The following is a 23,412-nucleotide window of genomic DNA, read 5'->3' as shown; positions in this document are numbered from 1 at the left end:
ATCCACCCGCCCATGAGATCCACTCGGCTGAAGCCTGCCTGCAACAGTCAGGTGGGAAGGAGGGTGGTGGGTAGCCTGGCCTTGCTTCCCCAGAGCAAGGGCACCCATCTCTGTTTGCATGGGGACTGCCCTCTTGTACATTGGGGAGTCAGGGAAATATGCTTCCTTGGATTGTGGGGATAATCCACATGGAGTATATCACTGCCCCCTCTGTGCCACTGATAGCTCCCTGAAAAGACAGGGTCTAAAGGATGACAGGGGTAACATAGTGTTCCACCCTGCCTTTGGTGCCTTTGAGTCAATATGGATTCTGTTCCTCTGGGTCACATGCAGCAGTCTGGGAGGCCGCCTCTCCCAGCTGGACCTGGCTGTCCTGACCATTCGCACCATCCGGGTATGAAATGGTCTCCCTCTTCACTGACCCAATCATTGTCATCGCCTCCCCTCCTCACTTTGGGCCCTGACACCACATCTCAGTTCCTCTGTCCTTTGTGTTCCCTGTTCCCTCCCTGGGTGATTCCATGGGTACCCTTGGTTACCACCACTGTGGGCCAATAAGAGTCTGAGTATGTCCCTAGCCTTTACTTCTTTCATCCCTCCAAATCTCTAGAACCTTCTAGCTAGTTGCCATGCTGGTCCAAATGCCCCTAAATCTGTTTTTCTCCTAATCACTTGGCACCTCCATCTTCCCAACATAGAGACCCAAAACAAGGGTGTCATCTTCCTCCTCTGGTCTTTTTCATTGGTAAGGGCCAGGCAGCCTGGAGACCCCTCAGGAACCTGGAAAGTCCCTTCTCATCTGGCTGTCCCCACCATTGCCCTCTCATCCTCTCATGTTCTCACAGGCTGTAGTCTGCCCTCCTCCCCCAGCTGACCCTGTCTGTGTCCAGTCTGTTTCCTCTCAGGCAGCAGGGCAGGCTCCCCAACTCTCCTGTGGTAAAGCAGGCCCTGGGATGGTTTGGTTTACCTAGCCCAGCAGTCCTTACCTTGGGCCTCAGCAGTTCTATGGCCTGAGCCCGGTGAAGTGTTCCCCTTCATTGCCTTCCGTAAGACTTGCTGTCCTCTCTGGCTCTCTGTCCTCCCACCTACAGCTTGTCCTCTAGGAATCCAGTCTGACTAGGCACTCCTATGATTTCTCAGCTCAGTTCACCTTAACATAGATATAGATGTTCCTCAGGTTGCCGTAGAACTACATGCTGATAAACCCATTGTAAGTGGAAACTGTTAGAAGGTATAAATGTTCTTAATATACCTAACCTGTCAGATATCCTAGCTTAGCTTAGCCAACCCCACCTGAGACACTCTCAGAACACTACATTAACCCACACTTGAGCAAAGTCACCTAGCATAAAGCCTGTTTGATTTAAGCAAACAAACAAAAAAGTGTTGATTATCTCCCTAGCTGAGCCCTTGTGAGGAAGTACCCATTGAAGTTTGAAGCCCAATTGCTACTGAATGTGGGTTGCTTTTCCCTCTTCTCCCATTAAGTTAGGACTTTGGCCCTGTTGATGCCAGTGTTAGATTCATTGTATGGTGATGATCCATGTGAGTCTAGCTCCTCCCTGGACCAAAGGCCCCTTTGTATTCTTAGCTCCCAGTTTTCCCCAGGCTCAGTGGTGGGGCCCAGTTACCTTTGATTGATAATGACACAGTTCACAAGTACCCAGGACTTGCTAGTTACTGATTCTGCTTTTGTGCAGTTAATTGTTCACGTGCCAGCTGCTCCCAGGCCAGCTTTTTCAATTCTCTTCAGTTGACGGGCTCATCCTTAGGCCAGCCTTGATAGACACCAAACGAGCTGCTTTAAAAAAAATGCTGTACGGAATACCTTATTTTTCGTGAGCTTTAAACTGGCTTTAAGTGACTGTTGTGACTATTGCTTAAAATCTTAAGCTGGTTCATAAATGAACTCTAAATATCCCCTACTAAGCAGAGCAGTGTTTAATTCTATTTAATGATCTGGGATACAGATAGAAAACTTCTTTAATTTGAAAAAGCTAAACAAATTTGCTTTAGGGATTGTTTTCAGGGCCTGTGCCTATGAGATGGTGTCAAAGGCTATTTGATTCATGTCTAAACCTATGTCAGTTTTAATGATGACTTCTGTCAGTACTTTTTTCTTTGTATTACTGGATTAAAGAGATTTCTGAAGCCTTTCTTACCCAGAAAGTCCTTTGGAGATCACAGAGTGATGCGTCCAGGTGGGATGCATGTGAGGGTGTGCTCAAACTTGACCGGGAAACTACTTTTAAAGTCTAGAAGTCCTAGGGGTTTGGGCATATGTAAAGTATTCTGATTTATTTGGAAGCATACCTTTCACCCCACCTACCCTCCAAAAATGCATCTGATTTTTCTCTTCTAGGTTATGATATGCAAAAAAAAAATTAAAGTTATTTGCCACCAAGTGGTGTTGACCATCAAGAAAACTTGTAAGCCAGAACCTTTGATTGGAACCACACTGTAGTTCGGGATGGAGTTCTTAGCCCCTTCCCATTCCCAATACCACCGTAGGTTCACTGGGCACCTTCTGAATCCTTGGGGTGTCTCAAAGCTGGAGACAGGTACAGATGGTGCTCTGGAGGCAGAGAGCTCACTCTTTGGGGGTACCGTGTGCTCAGGTACAGGTCCACTTAGGAGTAGCTGTAGCTTGTCCTGAACCCCTGACTACCTTCATCCTTTGAGAACTTGGCCTTTTTTCCCTGCTTCCTCCAACACCCATATTAACACACATACTTGTCCTTCTGGCCGAGCTTTCATGGGTCCTTCTGGAAAGCATAATTGCTGCTTTCTTCGGTCCTGCCATGTTCACCTCATTTCATTCTCATCGTGTCCTGTACAAGGCTCTGGGTTCCCCATCAGATCAGTACCTTGTTCTAGCTATGCAACAGATGTGCGTGGAAGGAGAAACTTGAGTGATCAGGTCGGCCTCTGCTTAGCAGCGTGTAGATAGGTGTAGGCGCTCTGAAACCTGGCTTCCCTCAGCATGTGGGTGACCCAGTCTCCCTACCTCTGGATAAGAGAGGTTTGAGGGTGTGCGTGCCTTTTACTGAGTCCTTTCACCAAGCACCCCCTGGCTGCCCCAGCTTTATTCTATTTTCAGTATCATCTTTTTGTTTGTAAGGCCTCCAGGGTGTTATAAAGTGGTTTTTATCCACTTTATTCCTGTGGGGCTGTGAAAGTATGTCAGAAACAATATTATATACACATCATTAGTGGTCTTAACATTTTTTATTGCAAGTTGTGGTTAAACGGTACATGAACTAAAGGGTAGCTGAACTGCAACATGGAGGTTTTGCCTTCTTACATGCACTCCGGGCCCACTTCCTCAAACCTAGACTAGGCCTCTCTCCGTGGGTTCCCTTCCCAGCCATTATGCTGCCTGGTTCCTTATATTTGTGTCCAAAGGAAGAAAGACCTTGAAATGACTTCCCTGCTTTTAACCCTAGTTATAAATCCAGACTTTACTATGATAGACTCTTGGATGTAAGGCCCTGGAAGCCAAGATTAACTGGGCCAACCACTATTTTAGGAGCCTAGGAGTACTGCGGACTGTGGGCCCAGTCCAGAAGCATAGTCAGGAACTCTGTTAGTTGGCAAATTGTAATAAATACAGATATGCCTTAAACACTTTTCTTTTTTAAAAAGTATTTTATTTATTACTTTTATTCAATGTGTATGAGTGTATTGCCTGCATGTATGTAAGTACACAGGAGATGGTATCAGATTCCCCTGGAACTGGAGTTATGGATGGCTGTTAGCCACCATGCATATGTTGGGATTCGAACTTGGGTCTTCTGCAAGAGCAGCCAGTGCTCTTAACCGCAGAGCCATCTCTCTAGTCTTCCATTTTGTTTTTCTTAAAACATGAAAGATGGATAGTTGACGTATCTTTGGATAGAAGCCAAAATCTTTTCCTTGACTTTTGGTTGCCTTTGAGTCTCACCTGATGGATAGAGTTCACAGGAGCATTCTCTGTGACCCTCCTTGCCATGCACCACACCCCAAGTGCAAGATCTGTGGATTCTGGTTTTAGTTCCCTCATGTGAAGTCCTCAGACAGACCTGAGTGCAGGCTGCCCCTAGGCTTTTGAAAACTGTAGGCCTTCTTCAGGCCTCACTCGCATTAAATCCAATAGTAGATCTCTACTTAAGCCACCTCTAGAGTCTTTCTTAATCATGAATCATTAGCTGTTTCCCTCTTACATGCATTTCCCATGTTTTCACAGCATGTACTTCATACATATAATTGATGTATACAAGTATCAAGCCGACCGTAAGCAGGTTTGGGGATGAAGCCAGGTGACTCAGGCGTGAACAGAATGCCTCTGGTTCCTGCCTTTAGCTCACAGTTGAGAGACTGAATCTCCATGCCCCCCGGCCACCTGCCTTCCTTGTGCAAGGTGGAGTGAGATGGGGAAGAAGGTGAGGTTTATGTCCTAAAGCAGGATTGTGTGAAGCAACCGGAAATAATGATACTCATTTTTATTTCATGATGCAAATTAAGCCACCTTTGGAGAGGTTCAACTGGAGGTGGGAATGGTCGGATAAGAGTCAAGGCTGAGTGGTCCTTGTTGAAGGTTTGTTGTTGTTTTGTTTGGTTTTAAAAAACAGTCGTAAAGTATCCATAACATAAAATGTGCTGTTTTTTAAGCATCCAGTTCAGTGGTTTAAAGTGTTTTCATGGTGTGGAACAGTCTGTCACGTATCATTTCCAGAACCTTCTCATCTTCCCAGGCAGAAGTACTCTCTCTCCATATCCCATTGCAAGAACACTGGACCTTCTGTTTGTTCATTGACTATCTGTAGGCACTATTGTTTCCACCTCTGATTCTGCTGAGTAATGTTAGGGATGTTGATACACGACTCTGTTTGAGTCCTTGCCTTTGGTTGTCTTGGTTTGGGATAAATTTTATACTGATAACAGGGAAGATATTACAGGTAACTGAAGAGACTTTAAGCAGAGGGCATGCTGTGGCACATCTCTTACACTGGTGCACCATCTTTCTGTTGACTGTTAAAGTGCTGCGTCTGTTGAGGGACCATAGTGCTTTTTATGAGCAAGGGCCAGCACTCAGCAAGGACTTGGGATAAGCACTTACTATGACCCAGTCTGGCCCTCTTTCATTCTAAGAGTTGGTCCTTAGAGTGGTAAGTTTGGTCAGATGTCATTTTCTTTTGGTTCGTTAATTAACATATGTTCAGGGACTAGAAAACAGCTCTTACTATGAGCCATTGCTACACATAATTAAGTACATTTACTAATGCAACAATTCTGGTGTAGACAGTTCAACTGATGTCTGCTGAGAATTTGTTGAGTATACCAGATATACATGTTAAAATGTGTGTTGCAGAGTTTTACAGCTTAGTTGGTCTCTATTTGTGTGTATATGTGTATGCATTACTGTGTGTGTGTAAGCAGTTATGTTCAGCTCATTTTCATGGAGACCAGACTTTGAGACTTATGTGGGTTCTGGTGATCCAAATTCAATCCTCATGCTTGTAGAGCAAGCACTCTTACCCAGTGAGCCCTGGAATGCCTTTTTTGAGAGATGTTCCTTTAATGTGAGTCTCTGCTCTTTTTTATTTTTTAAAACAAAAACAAAGCAGAATAACACGAATCTCTATTTTGAATTTATTTTCGATGAGACTGTAATAACAACATCGAAGATAGTTTGAAAATAAGAGGAAAAACATCACCCTCAGTTCCACCCTAATAAAACTCTATTTTTATTTTACAGTGTGTGTGAGGATTGAACTTACAAATCATTTATTTTGAAAACAAAGCTCTGAATACTTCTAGTGGCAATTATTTTTTAAATTATGTCACAAAACAATGTAAAGTACAAACTAAAGTTTTGGATCAAATTTGCTATGTTACCAACATATTCACTTGAAATGGTTTTTTTAACAAAGGGTTAAATAATTGAAAAAAAGGAGTATCTCTATTTGTTGCTGCCTCCATTTAAAACTAATTATTTATTTTTGATTTGTTGTGTTTGTGTGTGTGTGAGAGAGAGAGCGAGAGAGTGAGAGTCTCCCTGTAGCCATAGCTGGCCTAGAACTCTCTGTGTAGACCAGGCTGGCTTCAGTCTCACAGAGATCTGCCTGTCTCTGTCTCCTGAGTGCTGGGATTAAAGGCATGTACTACCACATCTGGTCCTCTATTTTTATTTTTCAGTGTTTCATATGACTCAAAATAATCCCCACTGCTCCATGTTCTTACTCTGCACTTTTGAGATGTGGAGCCTGGTAGCCAAGGTAGGCTGTGTCACCTACAGCGCCTCTTCTTGGTGCTCGTGCTCAGTGATATTTGTTAGTTGTGTTTGGCATCATTGTTATCCTCGGCAGGGATGGAGTCTTGCTCCCTGGTGTCTCTTTGCTTGACATAATGGGGCCAGAGTTGTGCTCACAAGTGAGATGTCTGTCTGGACATAAGCAGGAATTGAGACATTCATACACCTTCAGGGGACAGTTGGATTCTTTCTATTGCGTCTTCACTGTGACCTGTCCTCGGCCTCTCTTTTCTGTTTGGATGTGTGAGTAGCTCTCATGGGTTCCTTCCCTTGTCTGCTTGTAGGTTTACTTTTTTAGCTGTCTCCACCGAAAGGAGTGCTCTGCACTTGAAGCCACTGGCCCTGGAGCAGATGAGTTCCCACTCCCCTACCCCCTCTGTGACTCACCATGTATGGTGTCTGCCTTCAACCCTACCTTCTCTCTGGCACTTTCTGATGTGTGGTCTTGCCCTGCCTCCCCCTTGCTTTAGTTTCTTCTTCCTTTCTTGATGATTTTTTTCTTTAAAAAAAAAAAAAAATCTCTCCGTGACTCTTTCCTACCCGCTCTTGGCTGATGGAACCATTGAAAAATGGATTGGTTTGTATGAACCATCTGAATGAACTGTCTGAAGTCACTCCTGTCCCATAACCATCTGATTTTCATGGTGCCAGCGGGCAACCTCAGAGCCACTCCCTCACAGGTAGCAGGTATGGGCAGGTCTCTGCTCTCCTGTCTTCATCCCTTTCTGGCTGTTTCTCCCACTCCTTCGCCATCCCGAGCTTGTGAATGTCCTGTGCAGCTTCGCTTCCTTCTGCCCATGTTCTTTATTTCTGCCTCTACCCTTCCTCATCCTTTGTTCCTCAGGACCCCCAGGTCAATCCATCTTCAGCGTGGGATGTATGTGGAAGGGGCTGCACAAGAACCACAGCCCCTTCTACCCTGCAGAAGTAATGGAGAACCCCTCATAAATGATACTGCCCCAGCCTACCCTACCCAGACGGCTTTCCTCCTGCCCCTCCCTGTCATCTATGTGTCAGTCTTCTATTTCATTATAACTTGTCACATTAATATGCTCTCGACTTTTTACAATAGATTCGCATCACTTTGGCCTGTGAAACAGCATTTTTGCTCTTTTCCTTAGGTTAATGTTTCTGGCATGTCACTTTGGTTGTTGTGTTTCACTGCAGAACCTAACGAGTCTCCATCTTGCATCCGGAGTACTTAACACCCAGGTGCAGGGACTCCTGGTGAACTGTTCCCATGATCCTCAGTCTTACCTCTCATAGTCTTCACAGTGAGCCCTGTTTTTCAGCCTGGCTAGTTTCTTTATAGTTCAAAAGGTCTCCCACATCAGCTTCACTGACAGCCCTTCCCCACACCGACCTCTCCTCCACGTTTTCTGTTATGGTCAAGGTCCAGTCCACCTCTTTTTCTGAAGCATTCATTTATTTTGGTACTTGAGCAGAGTTCTTTTTAAAATTTTCATTTATTATTATTGTATTGAGTATGTGCTTCTGGGTGTACTCAAAGGTCAGGACAACTTTTGGGAGTTGGTTCTCTCCATCCACTGTGAATTCTGGGGATCAACCTCAGGTGGTCAAGTTTGTGTAAAATTGCTTTAATCATGGCTCCTGGAGCAGAGTTCTTTAAACTCTGAAGTGTACTTGAAGACCATGTGTCACACCGACCTTGACTTCCCCCAGGAAATCTGGAAATTAGGTTTATCAGGTTGAAATTCAACATAGAGTATAAACTATCTCATGATCTAATCCCAAAAAATGAGATTAGCATTTTTCGCCTTGCCATTTGGAGATATGTAAATATTTTCATGAACATTACCATGTAAGGAGTGTTATGTAGAAATAACTTAATTCCAAAGTTTGAGCAAAAGCAAAGGGATGTCCTGGTCATGTACATTTTTTTAAATCTAATTAAAAATAATTTTGTCTTTGAATTCCAGCTTGCCTGGAACTCACTATGTAGATCAGGCTGGCCTTGATTTCATAGATATCCATCTGCCTGCCTTTGCCTTTTGAGTGCTGGGATTCCAGGTGTGTGCCACCACACCCAGCTTTAATATATTTTTTCCCACAATTCATATACACACATACATAATGTATTTTGTTCATCCTCCCATCACTCCCGACAACTTCTTCCCAAACAGTCCTCTTCCAATCAGTGTGTCTGTGTGTCTGTCTGTGTCTGAACCACTGAGCTTACTTAGGGTTGCTTTTATGAGTGTTGTTGGGGATTATTTACTTGAGCTGAGGAGGGTACCTTACCACTGTCTACACTGTCATGCCAAAAGAGTGGCTGTCTGATCACTTTTGCTTCTGGTTTCCATGGTGTGAGATTTGCAGCTGTGGCTTCTAAGCCAAATAGCATAGTATCACTGTGAGGAGAGACCATCATCAGTAGAAACTTGACTCCTTTGTATGTTTAACCTACAGAAGGCCATGGCATCCAAGCTTGGCCTGGCTTGGACACCAAGTGTGACCCATAGGACTAATTGAAGGTTGCAGAAAATAACTTTATAGATGAACTTAGACTTCAGACAGAATTCCCTTTCCAGCCATAAATAGCAGGGCTATTTTTGCTGTAGGCGTACACAGAAGATTGAAGGCAGTATTAGCAGAAATGCTTTATTTCGCCAAGGCAGCTCACACTCAACACAGCCCTTGTTTTTCTTGGCAGGCTCTTCGCAGCCATCTGTGAGTCCAGGAGAGCCGTCTCCACCATCCATCCAGCCAGCACAGTCGGAGTTAATAGTCGGCACAGGCGACACAATCAGGCTGATATGTGAGGATCCTGCCTTCGATAAGTGGACTTTCGAGACCCTGGGTCATGTGAGTGAGAGCAGTAAGCACAATGAATGGATTCGAGGAAAGGCTGAAGCTGCTCACACAGGCAAATACACATGCACCAACAGCGGCGGCCTCCAAAGTTCCATTTACGTCTTTGTTAGAGGTAAGCTTAGCTTGGCTCTCTGGTGCTAGGTGGTGATCAGTCTCCTCTTCTTAATTTCAGATGACATGTAGGTGACTGAGCCCCAGGCAGGTTCTAGGAGACCTAACTTAAATGTTTCTTTGTTGGATTCCCGCATCTTTTGATTCATGGTGGCTTTGAGTGTGACCCCAGCTGGAGGTCTGCAAGACTGTGATAGTCTCCCTAACTGGATTACTGCATGTTTAGCCCATTTGTCCTGGTGCTTGGAGTCGACCCCGAGAGGCCCCTTGGGAAAACTGCATTTTAATGCCTTGAGATACTAAAGATTCCCACTTAGTAAAAATACTTCAGGGAACCAAAGGCCTCTAAAGGCCTAAGCAAACCAGAACTTCAAAAAATTAGGCCCATTCTTAAGGAAGTAAATTCCAGAAAAACAACTCAGACAGCTAAACATCCCTCATCAGGCATAGGTTCTTGGGACATTGATGCTTTTAACAGTTATAACCTCTTAGAAACAAAAGACAAGGAGATATGACAGTTGGATTTCTGTATCTTATTTCCTAGATGAATTCATCATTGGGTCTGTTTGTGTTTTTACTATCTTGTCAAGGGCCAGGCAGGGCTGTATCCTTAGGTTGATGTTAAAACAAAGCTAATGATAATTTAAGAGACATATTACAGAAAGGGACATGAATGTCCTGGTTCTAGCCCAGGCTATATTCGGACTGGGCCTATCGTTTATAAAATACTTAGGGTTTGGGGAGTGACTCGTGGATGTATTTCTCATGCATGGGAAGTGTGCTGCCCAGAGCCTCTGACTGTGGGGTGATAGGATGACCAGCTCTGTCTTCCTCAGGGAACTGTTAGAGAGGCACAATCATACAAATCCTAGCATACTCAATCAGGGGTTAATAAAGTTGACTCTGAAGAGTGCCATGAAATTGACCATGCCTCTGCCTGGTTTATCAGTTGTCTTTTCCGAAGTGGGCAGCCGAGGAGACATGCTCACTGATAAGCCACAGCTTAGCTTCGGTGTTCAGCTCCTTAATTGTTGAGCCAGCCCCTGGGCTATTGGTGACATTTGGGAAGGTGTTCTGGAATTTCCAGGTGGTAATGAAGTATCATTCTGCTCATTAATAGGGTGAGTAGACACCTGCATACCTCAGGAAGCCGATGACTTAGCAGAACACTCAGAACTTACACACTTTCCTCATGAGGACAGCCATCTTCCAGAACTCAGAGCCATCCTTAACTCTGGCTGATTTAAGATGTTTGGGCCCTTAACCAAACCCTTGTTACTGTGAAGAGCAAAGCGCCTCACTGGGGGTGCTATACTCTGGCATCTGAGAAAACTTAGGAGGGAAAATAACCAGCCGTGGCTTACGGTCATAACTTGATCATAACGTTGTAAAATGTTTTTCAAAACTAAATAATAAAACAAATGTATTTCTGTGACAACAGAAAGGACAGTTTGAAAACAGAATTTCAGGGGCCTAGGGAGATAGCTTAGTGAGTAAAATGCTCGCTGTACAAGCATGGGTCCTGAGTTAGAGTCTCAGTACCCATGTAAAAAGCCAGTGTGTTGTGTGCACCTGTAATCCCAGCACTGAGGAGGCAGAGATAGGAAAATCCCTGGAGTTCCTGGCCAGCCCGCCTAGCCTATTCAGTGAGCCCCAGGTCCCAGTAAGAGAGCTGTCTCACAAAACAAGATGGCTCCCCAGGAAAAACACTAAAGGTTAACCTCTGGCCTCCACATGTACACACATGTGTACATGTGCACCCATACCCTCCCCCACCAAAATAGAATCTGAGTGTCATCTGTTCGGCCCCCTTCTTGTCTGTGTTATTATGTACAGAGCACCAGTCTATTGCGTCTGCAAGATGGACCATCTTGTCTTTACTTATGTGAAGTCCTCATTAGCCAGAGCCATTCCCTTTCTGTGCTTGATGTCCTGACACAGTGATTCCTCTTGTCCCCTTCCCCTCACAGATATCCTGGTTCACATAGTAAGATTGGCCATGGCCGTCCCAACACTCAGCATCTTTATGCATTTGTGATTATATGCTTTCTGGAAGTTCTATGTACATATCTTTGAGGGGAATATGGATAGAATGAGACCCGCATGCTGTTTGGAGTGGATTGCTGAGGGTTTTCTATATTCTCCAGAAGCTGAACAGTATGGGGTCTGGCAGATCTAGAGAGGCCCTCACAAAGGTGTGAGGAAGGATATCATCCTCTGTCCCACCACACCAGCTTATTTTTGGCTGATAGGCTTTGGGGTAATTATAGATAGCAGACAAAGAAACTGTTGTCATCAGATAGTGTCAGGGTTGTAAGAGTTCAAATTTTGGTATCAGTCAGACCTGGGTTGGTGTCCTGACAGCAGTTTCCAGACATGTCCCTTGAGGGGAGTTGCTGTTTGCTCAGGGCCTAGTTCCTTCATCTGCAAAGTGGTAATAATGGTTACACATTGAACCACCCCAAATCCAGATATCCAAAATCTAGAATGATCCAGAAGCCTGAAGCTTTGTGAGTGCCAGAGCAACAACGGGTTTTTGATTTGGGATGCTCAGCTGGCAAAGGCTGTGCATGTATTCCAAACTCCAGAGAACTATGAAGTCTGAAGCACTTGTGGTGCAAGTATTTTACTTAGATAAGGGCTACCCAGCGTGTACTGATCACTCAGAAATAATTTGAAGATTAAATAAAAGCATGTAATGTGCCTGACATACAAAAATGTTTAGTAAATGCTAACTCTCATTTGTTAGTGTTATTTGAATAAATTTTGCTTTTGCTTGCCCAGAAAAGTCATTCGAGCCACCAAGGATTGTTGTCACAAAAAGCTGGAGAGATAGCTCAGCAGTTAAGAGCACTGACTGCTCTTGCAGAGGACCCGAGTTCAATTTGCAGCACCCACATAGCGGCTACAAACCGTCCTCAACTCCAGTTCCAGGGGAATCCAAAACCCTCTTCTGACCTCCGCCTCATTGCACGACACGGGTGCACATAACTTACATGGAGGCAATACACTCATACACATAAAATAAAAACAATAAACTTTTTCTTAATTTAAAAAAAAAAGCCAGGCGTGGTGGCGCATGCCTTTAGTCCCAGCACTCGGGAGGCAGAGGCGGAGTTCAAGGCTAGCCTGGTCTACATAGTGAGTTCCAGGACAGCTGGGGCTTCAGGGAGACCCTGTCTCAAAAAGACCCCTCCCCCCCCAAAAAATTAAAAAAACATGTTTTCTGTGCCATGACCACCATTCATCCTGATTTCTGATCTGCTTCCTAGATCCGGCTGTGCTTTTTCTTGTCGGCCTTCCCCTGTACGGGAAAGAAGACAACGACACGCTGGTCCGCTGTCCTCTGACGGACCCAGAGGTTGACAACTATTCCCTCAAGGAATGTGATGGGAAATCTCTCCCTGAGGACCTGATGTTTGTCCCAGATCCCAAGGCTGGCATCACAATCAGAAACGTGAAGCGCGCCTACCACCGACTCTGTGTCCGATGTGCTGCCCAGCGGGACAAGGAGTGGGTACTGTCTGACAGATTCGTCCTGAAAGTGAGGGCAGGTACGGCCCCTTGTGTCTGGCGGGCTGTGGAGACCGTGTTCATGGGGTCAGCTTCTCTTCTCACTGCCCACCTTAGCTTGGACCATCACCAGCGTCTTAGTAATGTCAGCATTTGTGAATTCCTCCAGAATGACAGGTCTGTGACTGTTGCCTGCTAAGGTGAGGTGTCTACTCCCATAGATTGGAGTAGTCATTAAACATGCTGGTTTAGGGCACCCCAAAGTGGCATTTTTGCCACCCAGTGGGAAGCTTTAATTACACCATGTAAGTCTATGAGACTACAAGGAAGTCATTCTTTAATTTGCTGTGGACATGCAAATTGGCTTTCTTTTGCTTCAACTGATTGATTCTAATGTATTCTCAAGCCATTTAACATCCGGAAAGGAAAGTGTCAACCACCTGTATGATTTGTTATTAATGTGGCATTTCTGTGGACTCTTTCAGTAGCTGAAAAATAATCTAGGCTTTATATGTGAGGTTATCTAATTCAACATCACTTGGTGTTCAAATAGTAACAGTTTTTACTCAGGCTTTTGATAAAATGTGCTCATTGAAATGAAGGAAAATTCAGTTACTTAAAACCTGGGGTTTTCAGAAGCCAACAAGGAGTTACTTGTACAGTGTATGAGGAAGATGCCTATCTGGCCCAGGGAATATTGCTGGTTGTAGGTCAGAGCCTTGTGAAACCATCAAGGGTGTCCTAGGTAAAGCTCTTCCACCTGTTTTGAAAACGTCTCTCAGAAGCATTTATGATCCTAGCAGACATTTCCTGTCCTTTTCACTCATTGTTAATGAATTTACTTGAAGGATGCATGATTTAATTACTGGTGTCCTCAGATATGCAAACAGTACTGATAGGTTAGTATTGTACTTTGCATTTTATTAAAAGAGACAATGCAAGCTCTGCACAGTCAAGAAAGGCAAGCTCGGAGTTGTTGGAGAGCTGGCTCAGAGTTAAGAACAAATGCTGCTCTTCCAGGGGATCCAAATTCAATTCCCAGCAGTCACACCGAGCAGGTCACAGCTACCTGTAACTCCAGCTCCCAGGGATCTGACAACCTCTTCTGGCCTCTGCAGGCACTTTAGAGGCATACAGTCACATAGATACACATATAGAAAAGTAAAAATAAATCTTTTTTGAAAGGCAAGGTAAAATTCATGCTGTAATAGAGTGAATAACTTCAGGATCATATTTCTTTTAATTCTAGCCATCAAAGCTATCCCACTTGTCTCTGTGTCCAAAACAAGCTATCTTCTTAGGGAAGGAGACAAATTTATGGTAACGTGTACAATAAAAGATGTGTCTACTTCTGTGGGCTCGATGTGGATAAAGGAAAGTGCTCAGGTGAGTGAGTTGTTTCGTTCATTACCTGTATATTCTCTCTGTGTGGGAGGCTTTATGGATTTTCTTTAAGAGATTCCTGGGGATGACTCCGCTGCCAGCTCTGGCCTGTTGGAATTGGCTGGGAGTGTGTTCACATGCATATTTGCCTGTGTGTATTGTCACATACAAATAGCTGCCATGCTGTCTGTATATTTTGAGAAAGGAGACCACCAGCCTTTTGTTATTACTTACACTATATCTTTGAGAAATTAAAAAAAAAAATGGGTAACTGCATAACCTTCACTTAAAGCTATGATATTGCTTAGACCAGATTACTTAAAACAATGATGGAAAAGGGTAAACAAGCTGAATGTGGTGGCACACACCTTTAATCTCTATACTTGGGAAGCCAACACAGGTGGATCTCTATGACTTCAAGGCCAGCCTGGTTTACATAGTGAGGTTGGGGCTAGCCAGAGCTGCATAGTGAGACCCTGTCTCAAAAAGGAAAAAAAAAAAGTTGTCAGTTCTCCTTTTCATATTTGTGCAGAGTAATTGTACCAGGTATGGGCCAGAAAGCTCTTCTCTCCCCCCAGAAAGGCCAGGTCATTTGAGAGATTGGGTTCTTTTTGTGCAGATCTGATTCCCTCCTTAAGGGCAGGTTACCTGAGATTAGGTTGCTAATGGTTTTCTGTTTGCTCTGGTTGCTATTAATAAAATCTGAAACATTGGACGTGTTTAGGTTCTCATTCCATTGACAAATGTGTATTGAATGCTTACTATATGTCAGATACTGTGTTAGGCATCTCTTAAATAAATTTTAGCCAGGTCTTTGTGTTTGTCTTCTTTCTATGCTAAGGCTTGAGCCAAGGGCATTATGCATGCTAGGCAAGCAAGGGCCCTCACTGAGCTAGCTATACCCTCCAGCCAATTTAACCATTTTTATTTGGAATGTTTTTTTTCTTTTTCTGTTTTTAAAAAGAGTTATTTTTAATTGTGTCTCTGTGTGTGTGTGTGTGTGTGTGAGAGAGAGAGAGAGAGAGAGAGAGAGAGAGAGAGAGAGAGTGTGTTATGGGTATGTGCACATGAGTGCATGAGTGCAGGTGCCTGCAGAGACTGAGGTACCAGATTCTCCTGGAGCTAGAGTTACAGGTAGTTGTGAGTCCCAGGAAGTGGTCCTGGGAACCCAACTCAGGTCCTCTGCAAGAGCAGGGTATGTGCTATTAATGAGACTGACCGACCTCGTCCCTCTCTCCCCCCTCCCTCTCTCTCCCCCTCCCTTCCCCTCCCCCCTTCTCCTCCCCTCCTCTCCCCTCTCCTCCCTGTTTCTTAAATACTCAATAACAAGTTTTTTTTTTTTTTGGTCTTTTTGAGACAGGGTCTCTCTGTAGCCCGAGCTGTCCTGGAATTCACTATGTAGACCAGGCTGGTCTTGAACTCACAGAGATCCGCCTGCCTCTGCGTCCCAAGTGCTGGGACTACAGGCGTGCGCCACCACGCCCGGCAATAACAAGGTTTTAAAAGTCTTACTTTGGCTAATATTTCACATGAAAATTCCAAGTTTTTGTTCATTTTTAGGTAATCTTGGTGATGTGGTTAACTAGCCATCAGTAGTTCCTCTAAATTACACGTGTGTATTCATTACATTGAGAAAAAATACACTTTATTCCTCCTCTTTCCTCTTGGCCTATATTCAACATTGCCAATTTCGTGCCCATTTGAAGAATTCTTTGCTAAACTCATAACCATGATGATCAGCATAATGTAGCCTCACTGACGATATTTGCTCAGACCTTGACCGATGATGCTTTGCTTTGTTTATGAACTCTGCCACTAGGCTGGAGAATGGGATTGCTGTAGACTCACAGCAGTGGTTCAGAGAAACAAGTGTTAGTTTTCAGACCATCTAATGAAATAAAAGTAATAGCATCTTATGGACTTTTGGCTAACCTTACAGAACACAATCTCATATTAATTGGCTTTCTATAATCCTTGATTTCAGAAGAAAGAACAGTTTAGACTCTGTGTGTGTGTGTGTGTGTGTGTGTGTGTGCGTGCGTGCGTGTGCGCCTGTGTCTAGCTTGAAAATTAGCCTTTTTGAGATGAGAAATTAGATTGCCCCAGGTGGTTTTGTTCTGAACCACGTTTCCCAGGAGTCCTGCATGCCATACCCAATTAATCCACTGGCACTGGTAGATAAGTCTTTAGTGTTGGGAGCTCTTTGGGGAAATCCCAGTATGTGCCTCCAAGGGTTAAAGAAAAGCAGATCATGTGCAGACAGCATGTGATGTGTGACATGCAGATGGGCCTCTTGGCTCTTGGCCAGGGTTCACCCAGGAATCGTTTATTGATCCTTTGGCATAATTTGGAATGCTGTTAGCACTATCAAATAATTTTAAAAAATCTATAATATTTGATCCCAACCATTTGGAGTTTCATTCATGATGAAATCTAAAGAGTTGTTGAAATTATTTGTTAAGCACAAAAGAATCTTGTTTTTCTTGGTTAGTTTTTCTAATGCTGCCAAACTCTGATGATTTGGGGTTTTTTTGGGGGGGGGTGTTTTAAAAAAACGTGTGTGTGTGTATTGCCTGCATGTATATAAGTGTATCTGTGTCGTGCAATGCCTGTGGAAGTCAGAAGAGAGCATCAGATCCCCTGGAACTGGAGTTACAGACAGTTGTTAGCCACCATATGGGTGCTGGGATTTGAACCCATGTCCTCTGCAAGAGCAGCCAGTGCTCTTAACTGCTAAACTACCTCTCCGGTCTCTTTTGTTTGCTTCTAGTTCTGAGTTTGGGCAATATTCTAAATTTTGGTCTTTGAGTGTCCATGTTGCTAAAACATCATTTTTGACTGAGCTGTTTTGTCCAGCACTGCCCTGTGCAGTGCTTGTGCTTAGAACCCTTTTGTGGACACCGACTCTTGAAAGAAGTGAAGGGAAGATACTTTAATCTAGAACTTAAGTGTTCATCTGCCCACTGTGGCTATGCTTTTGGAGAGAGGCCTGAGGAAAAATGGGCCGGGAAAGGCTAGTATAAAAATGCCACTTCCTTTTGCTGTTGTATCGCCCTAACTAGTGAGCCTCTGCAGTGAAATGGCAGATTGCTGCCATTATTAGAAGAAACTGCCCAGAAGGGGTGGCTTCCAGTCTGCAGTGTTCCACATTGGAAATATCTTTAAAACTGTGTTTCCTCACACTCTTTAGAAACAAAGACCAAGGCCAGGTATATTGAGGTCACAGCCAGCTAATAGCAAAACAGATGTCTCTTCCTTTATTGAACCTTGGGCCATCAACTTTTATGTGTGCTTATTTTAATGTAATGTGATTCCAGACACTGGGGGCTAGGTGTTAGCTCTGTAGTAGAGCACTTACTTAGCATGTGCAAGGTCTTTGGTTCGATTCCCAGTGCTGAAAAACTTCTTAAAATAAAAATCCACTAGAAAAAAAGGTACTGTCCTGTGTTTGCAGATAGCAGTGCTATATATAATAGAAATGTAATGTGAGCTTTGTGAGTAATTGAAAATTTTCCAGTAGGCATATTGCAAAAAATAAAATAAAATTGATGTAAAACATCATTTCAGTCCTATAACTAACATAAAATTTATTAATAATGTATTTTGTATCTTTTCATTCTAAGTAATCAAACTCTGGGCATATTTTTCATAGATTTTGAGTTAACTACTATATTTCAAGTGCTCTGTGGTCACAAGTGGTTAGTCCTTGTAAATACCAGGTAACCTGCATATTTTCATATTTCTCTGCCCCCCCATGCATATGTGTTATCACATGGTTGCAGTTTTAAAATATGCTCAGTTTATGCTTGTTTGATCTTTGTGATAGGTTCTCACCATTGTAGCCCAGGTTGACCTTGAACTTGTAGCAGTTCTGCCTCAGCCTCCTAAATGCTGGATGACAGATAATGAGTCACCATGTCCCACTTCAATTTATGCTTTTTAAATAATGATAGTATTTCTCTTACTTCCTACACAGTTGAAGTCTGTTGCAGTGTACCTGGATGTGTAGTCACGTGGTTATTTTCACTGCTGTCAGCACTGTGGAGCTTTTGTTTTCTATTGTGTCCCTTAGATACATTTGCTGGAGTTATTTAGAGGGTCTGAATGTCTTGTCGGCCTGCTTTCCAGGACCATTCTCATCGACAACACTGGCTAATGGTCAAACAGTATGAAGGCAACTAGCTGGCCAGAGACTCACCCTTGGCCTTAGTCTGTGTCAGTATAAGGGCCTGTTTACTTTTGTTGTTTTCTCCTGTTGTGATAGGAATATATGCACACTGCATGTATTTGGAAGCTGCAGCACACAGATTTTGACTAAACTTTTCAACAGAGCTACCTTTATTTCCATTAAAGCCTTCCCCATGATATTTTATATTTGAGCACTCTCTCCATGTCTGGTCACAGACAAATCATAAGTGATACCATGAGGTCAGATTGACAGTCCCTACTGCCTTCCAACCCCATTCAAATGCTATGGGACAAGCCTCAAATTCCAACAGCAATTGTGAAGTTCTGCTGGGTAACAACAGTTGGGATGAGCCTCCAAGTTGGTTATACATTTTCTGATTCTCATTTCTGAAGAAAATTAATAAAGTAGGTTATTATTAGCAATGTGTTTGCTTTCAGTTGTTAGATATAGGCTTGAAAAAGTTAACAAGAGGCCTGACGATGTATGTAGATCAGTTGGTAGAGTGCTGACCTAGTGTGCAGGAAGCTCTGGGTTCAATGTGGAGCTTGGTGACACATGTCTGTAATCCCAGCACTCAGGTGGAGGCCAGAGGATTAGAAGTTCAAGGTCATCCTTGGCTGACCTCTAACTTAGGGAGTTAGAAGCCAGCCTGGTCTATATGAGACTCTGTCTCAAAAGAAAGAAAAAAAAGTGACAGAAAATATTAATGTGACATAAGTATGCTGACTCATTATGAAATATCAGTATTCTGTAATATTTCTTCCATGGTAACTATTAAGATCTAATACTGCAGAGAACTCGGAATGAATTTGCCTGTTTTTTTCCAATCATTCATAATGACTATCTTTCAATATAATCCTGTGATATGAAGAGTTCCAGTGACAGGCTTGTCACCGTGCCTTATTATTCCTCCTCAGTAGTGTATAATGAATGCTAATATGGAGAAGTTAATTGCTGCTATTTTTAATTTAGGAAAGATCCTGAATATAAATTATATGGTAATCTTTGATTTTTTTTTTCCCCTCCCCTTCTGAAACCAGCAGATTAAAGCTCAGGTAAAACGTAATAGCTGGCATCGGGGTGACTTCGATTATGAACGCCAGGAAACCTTGACTATCAGCTCAGCAAGAGTTAATGATTCTGGAGTGTTCATGTGTTATGCCAATAATACTTTTGGATCAGCAAATGTCACAACAACCTTGAAAGTAGTAGGTAAATATCTCTATGGGATTGTATAAATTACTGGCAACAGTGAAAGGAGAAATTACTAGATAGTTTCCTTTTTATGTAAATGGAATTCTAAGAACCGATTCTTAGAATTTATTATCACCGAATGAATGAATGAATGAATATTATCCCTGGAGCTTCCTGCAAGTGGGACACAGAAACAGATCTTACCAATTTACCCAAAGGACAGTGAAGAGCTGCCATTGAAGTCAAATCTGTCACTTTGTGTTCCCACCTTCTTCTCTCTCTCAAACAAAGCATACACTGAGCTGTTCCTCACATGGGAGTCCTTGCCAAGTGACTCCTTTGGAAATGACTATAGACTTTGTTCTTCTTGAGGCAGCAAGCATGCTTGGAGCCTGTAGTATCTCTCTCAATTTTGTGGTAGGGTTCCTCTGTCTGTTTCATTATTTTGTCACTTGTTGCCTTAGTTCCTTTGTGGTCTGGGCTGAATTGGCCTCTCCAGCCTCGCTGCTCCCTTCCACCTCTCCTTGGTTCTGTCACCTTACATTATAGGCTAAGCCTTCAGCAGGCCTGCCTTCAGGAGGCTAGTGGGGCACTGGTTCTAGAGAGCAGTTAGAACTTGGTCATCACCCCCTAAACTCACCATATTTAATATGCACAGTAGATTAAGCTTTGTCTTCCCTACTCTAGAAATCCCACAAGGGTTTATTTACCAAGAATCTACTTAAAGAGAAGTAGTGTGCAGGGGGTTAATTATTATTTTTGATTTATTGGGAACAGAAATAATCTCAAAATTATTTCATTCATAGTTTTGTTTTGGTTGTCCTAGCATTGTTTGAATTTCATCTGTTTTTCTGATTTGTTAAGTTTTTTTGTTTTGGGTTTGTATTTGAGATAGGGTTTTACTATGTAGCCCTGGCTGGCCTAGAATTCACTACGTAGACCACACTAGCCTCAAACTCACATAGATCACCTGCTTCTACTGGGATTAGAAGTATGTGCCATCATGCCCCCTCCAAATTAAAAAAAAAAAAAATTGTACCTTTATTGAGGTATAATTAATATATAAAACTATATTTTCATGCTTCTTCAATGCATCCATTCTCCTGGCTTTTATTAAATATGTGCAGTATGATAAAATTCATCCTTGTGAGCAATAATAAACTGATGCCATATTTGTTTGCATCTCTCTCCTTGAATAATTTATGTAGTAGAGCTCAGTAATTTAACCCACAGTAGTGTCATAAAATTTTGGTGTTTCTGCCCAGGTTCTAATGGAAAGTCTCTAAGCAGACCAAACCCCGAGAAGACACTTCACTACAGAGTCGACACAGGCAAAGTGTACTACTCTGTCCCTAAATGTGATCGTGAACCATTTATTAATTTGAATAGAAGGCTATGCTTTTAAAATATTAAGTGCCATAAGCACTAATTTGCTAAGTTGATCAGGGAGCATGTTGATATCATCTTTAGCTCCAGAAAGCAATTAGTAAGGATGTTTGAGCACATTGTTGTATGTAATCGGATTTTTAAAATCCATTCATCAGTTTCCAAGAATTATAAATGTGTGACTGGAAAGCCTCGTGACTGTAAAATCCGAATCTGGTTTTGTCTTGTTAGGAGTGGGCTGTGGTGGGACTCAGAACAGGGAGAGACAAAGACAAAAGTAATTTTTAAGAGGCTGGGAGTAGGGTTTGGGTTAGCCTGGACTGGGGGAGGGAAGGAAGATTGTGGAATCATTCTTTTTTAAAAGATTGTTTTAAAAATTGTGTATGGTGTTCTGGGTGTGGTAGCACATTCCTTTAATCCTGGCACTGGGGAGGCAGAGGTATGTGGATCTCTGTGAGATCGAGGCCAGCCTGGTCTACATAGCAAGTTCCAGGCCACCTGGGGCTACCGGAGACCCCATCTCAAAAAAAAAAAAATTGTGTACAATATGTTACAGGGGTCTGTATAAATCATTAAAAGGGGGACCAGAGAGATAGCTCAGTGGTTAAACACATACATTGCTCTTGCAGAGGACCCACATTTGGTTCTCAGCACCTTTGTTGGGTGGCTCACAACCACCTGTACTCCAGCCTCATTGGATCTTCTGGCCTCCACAGACACCTGCACGCGCGCGCGCGCACACACACACACACACACACACACACACACCCTGCTGCAACCCCCTTCCCCCCTTAATTTGAAAATAAATACATCTTTAGGGACTAGAGAGATGGCTCAGCAATTAAGAGCACTTAATGCTGTGCAGGGGACCCAGGTTTGGTTCCCAGCACCCACGTGGCAGTTAACAATCATCTATAACTCCAGTTCCAGGGGATCTGATGCCCTCTTCTTGCCTCAGCAGGCATTTATACATGTGATGCTCTTGCATGCATCCAGACAAGACACTCATACACATACAATAAAAATTCAAAGATAATAAGCAAACTCTGACCTGGTTTTGAGCTGGGGTTCCTGCTGCTTAGCTTTCTCATGCACCCTAGTTTGATTCTGCCTGCATTTCCACTCTGAAGAAATAGCTTTCCACTCATGGTGTTGGAGACAAAAAGGGCAGATTTTGGAAGAGTATCAGGCATAGAGTTTGAACCTGATTTTTAAAAGTTAATGTATGGGCTGGGCATGGTGGCACACGCCTTTAACCCCAGCACTTGGGAGGCAGAGGCAAGCAGATCTCTGAGAGATGGATGCCAGTCTGGTCCACATAGTGAGTTCTAGGTCAGGTGGGGCTACAGGGAGACCCTGTCTCAAAAAGACAAAAAGTATACTACGGATTTCCTAATGCAGAAATACTGCCCCCCCACCCACCAAAAAAATTAAACTTTGTGTCATAACAGTTTGGGTAGAGTTCTTTGATTTTTTTTTTTCCATATGTATACTACAGTACCTATGGTAGAGTTCTAAGGCTCTGTTCCACTATAAAACATAGCCCTAATGTGTTAACCTTTCATTGCTATGACAAAAAAAAACTGACACAAACAACGTAAGGGAGAAACATTTATTTTGGCGAGTCTGAAACATCCTTAGGAGCATGTGGCAAAACAGAACTGCTCACCATATGGCAGCCAGGAAGTAGAGACTGAGCTATACTGACCCTTCAAGGGCACCAATAGTGACTTCCCTCAAATAGGTCCCAGGCAGTTCACCAGTTTACCAGAGGATTCATCCGTTGATGAAATTAGAACCCTCATGATCTAATCACTTCTCAAAAGCCCATCCACTAGCAACCAAGCCTGTAACCCCTGAGACTTTTGAGGAAGAGTCTTCATAGTCAACCATCAGGCCTGTTGAACAAGCTAGATTACAGAAAACTCAGGACCAGTTACATGTTTTACCTATGGTAATAATGACAAATTTCAGTGCAAATCCTGTCTGGAGTATGGGTGTTTAACATCGTGTACTGTCTGAATGTTTGACTTTGAGAAGGAACATTGATTATCTCAACAGAGCAGGATCCAAGAAACAAAACAAAACTCCCTTAATTGTCATAAAGAGTGGCAGGGGTACTGTTGTTTATGATTGGGGTATTAGAACAGGGCCAGTTCCATCTAGTTTTTGGGGGTTTTGTTTTTTGGAGGGGATGGATTTTCAGTTTCATTTAAAAAAATCCCTTTTGAATTTGTCCAGTGGACAAAGGATATTTGGATTGTATTTTGGACTCTGAACCTATAGGAAACCAGATGGCATTAAAAACTATAATGACAGCATCTTGTGTGTCCTTAGTCGGATGACTGCCAAGTTAGTAAATGGTAATGTGAAATTTTATAATTAATTTAAAATATTTGGAAATGATATAGAAGAAAACTTAAATTATGACTTGCAGCCATTTTAAAGATTTTGGTATATTTCGCTCTTTAGAGTTTTCATTATACATACAATTTTATTCATCCTCTTA

General features: G+C 43.0%; 1 protein-coding gene across 6 annotated transcripts in view; it reads left to right on the top strand.

Annotated features, from left to right (window-relative positions):
* Nucleotides 1–23,412, top strand: part of Kit (KIT proto-oncogene, receptor tyrosine kinase) — an 85,037-nt gene that overhangs the window by 25,929 nt on the left and 35,696 nt on the right. For 4 of the 6 annotated variants that reach the window (XM_029563612.1, XM_008833320.3, XM_029563611.1 and 1 more), the window contains exons 2-5: nt 8,967–9,239; nt 12,511–12,792; nt 14,001–14,137; nt 19,364–19,535. In XM_029563612.1, the coding sequence (XP_029419472.1) occupies nt 8,967–9,239; nt 12,511–12,792; nt 14,001–14,137; nt 19,364–19,535 (864 nt within the window). The remainder of the gene's footprint in view (nt 1–8,966; nt 9,240–12,510; nt 12,793–14,000; nt 14,138–19,363; nt 19,536–23,412) is intronic. The other 2 variants (XM_008833321.3, XM_008833319.3) reach the window with 1 other exon arrangement.

The sequence above is a fragment of the Nannospalax galili genome, unplaced genomic scaffold, assembly GCF_000622305.1.
Source record: "Nannospalax galili isolate Female #2095 unplaced genomic scaffold, S.galili_v1.0 scaffold433, whole genome shotgun sequence".
Lineage (NCBI taxonomy): Eukaryota > Metazoa > Chordata > Mammalia > Rodentia > Spalacidae > Nannospalax > Nannospalax galili.
This window is presented reverse-complemented; position numbering and strand designations above follow the sequence as displayed.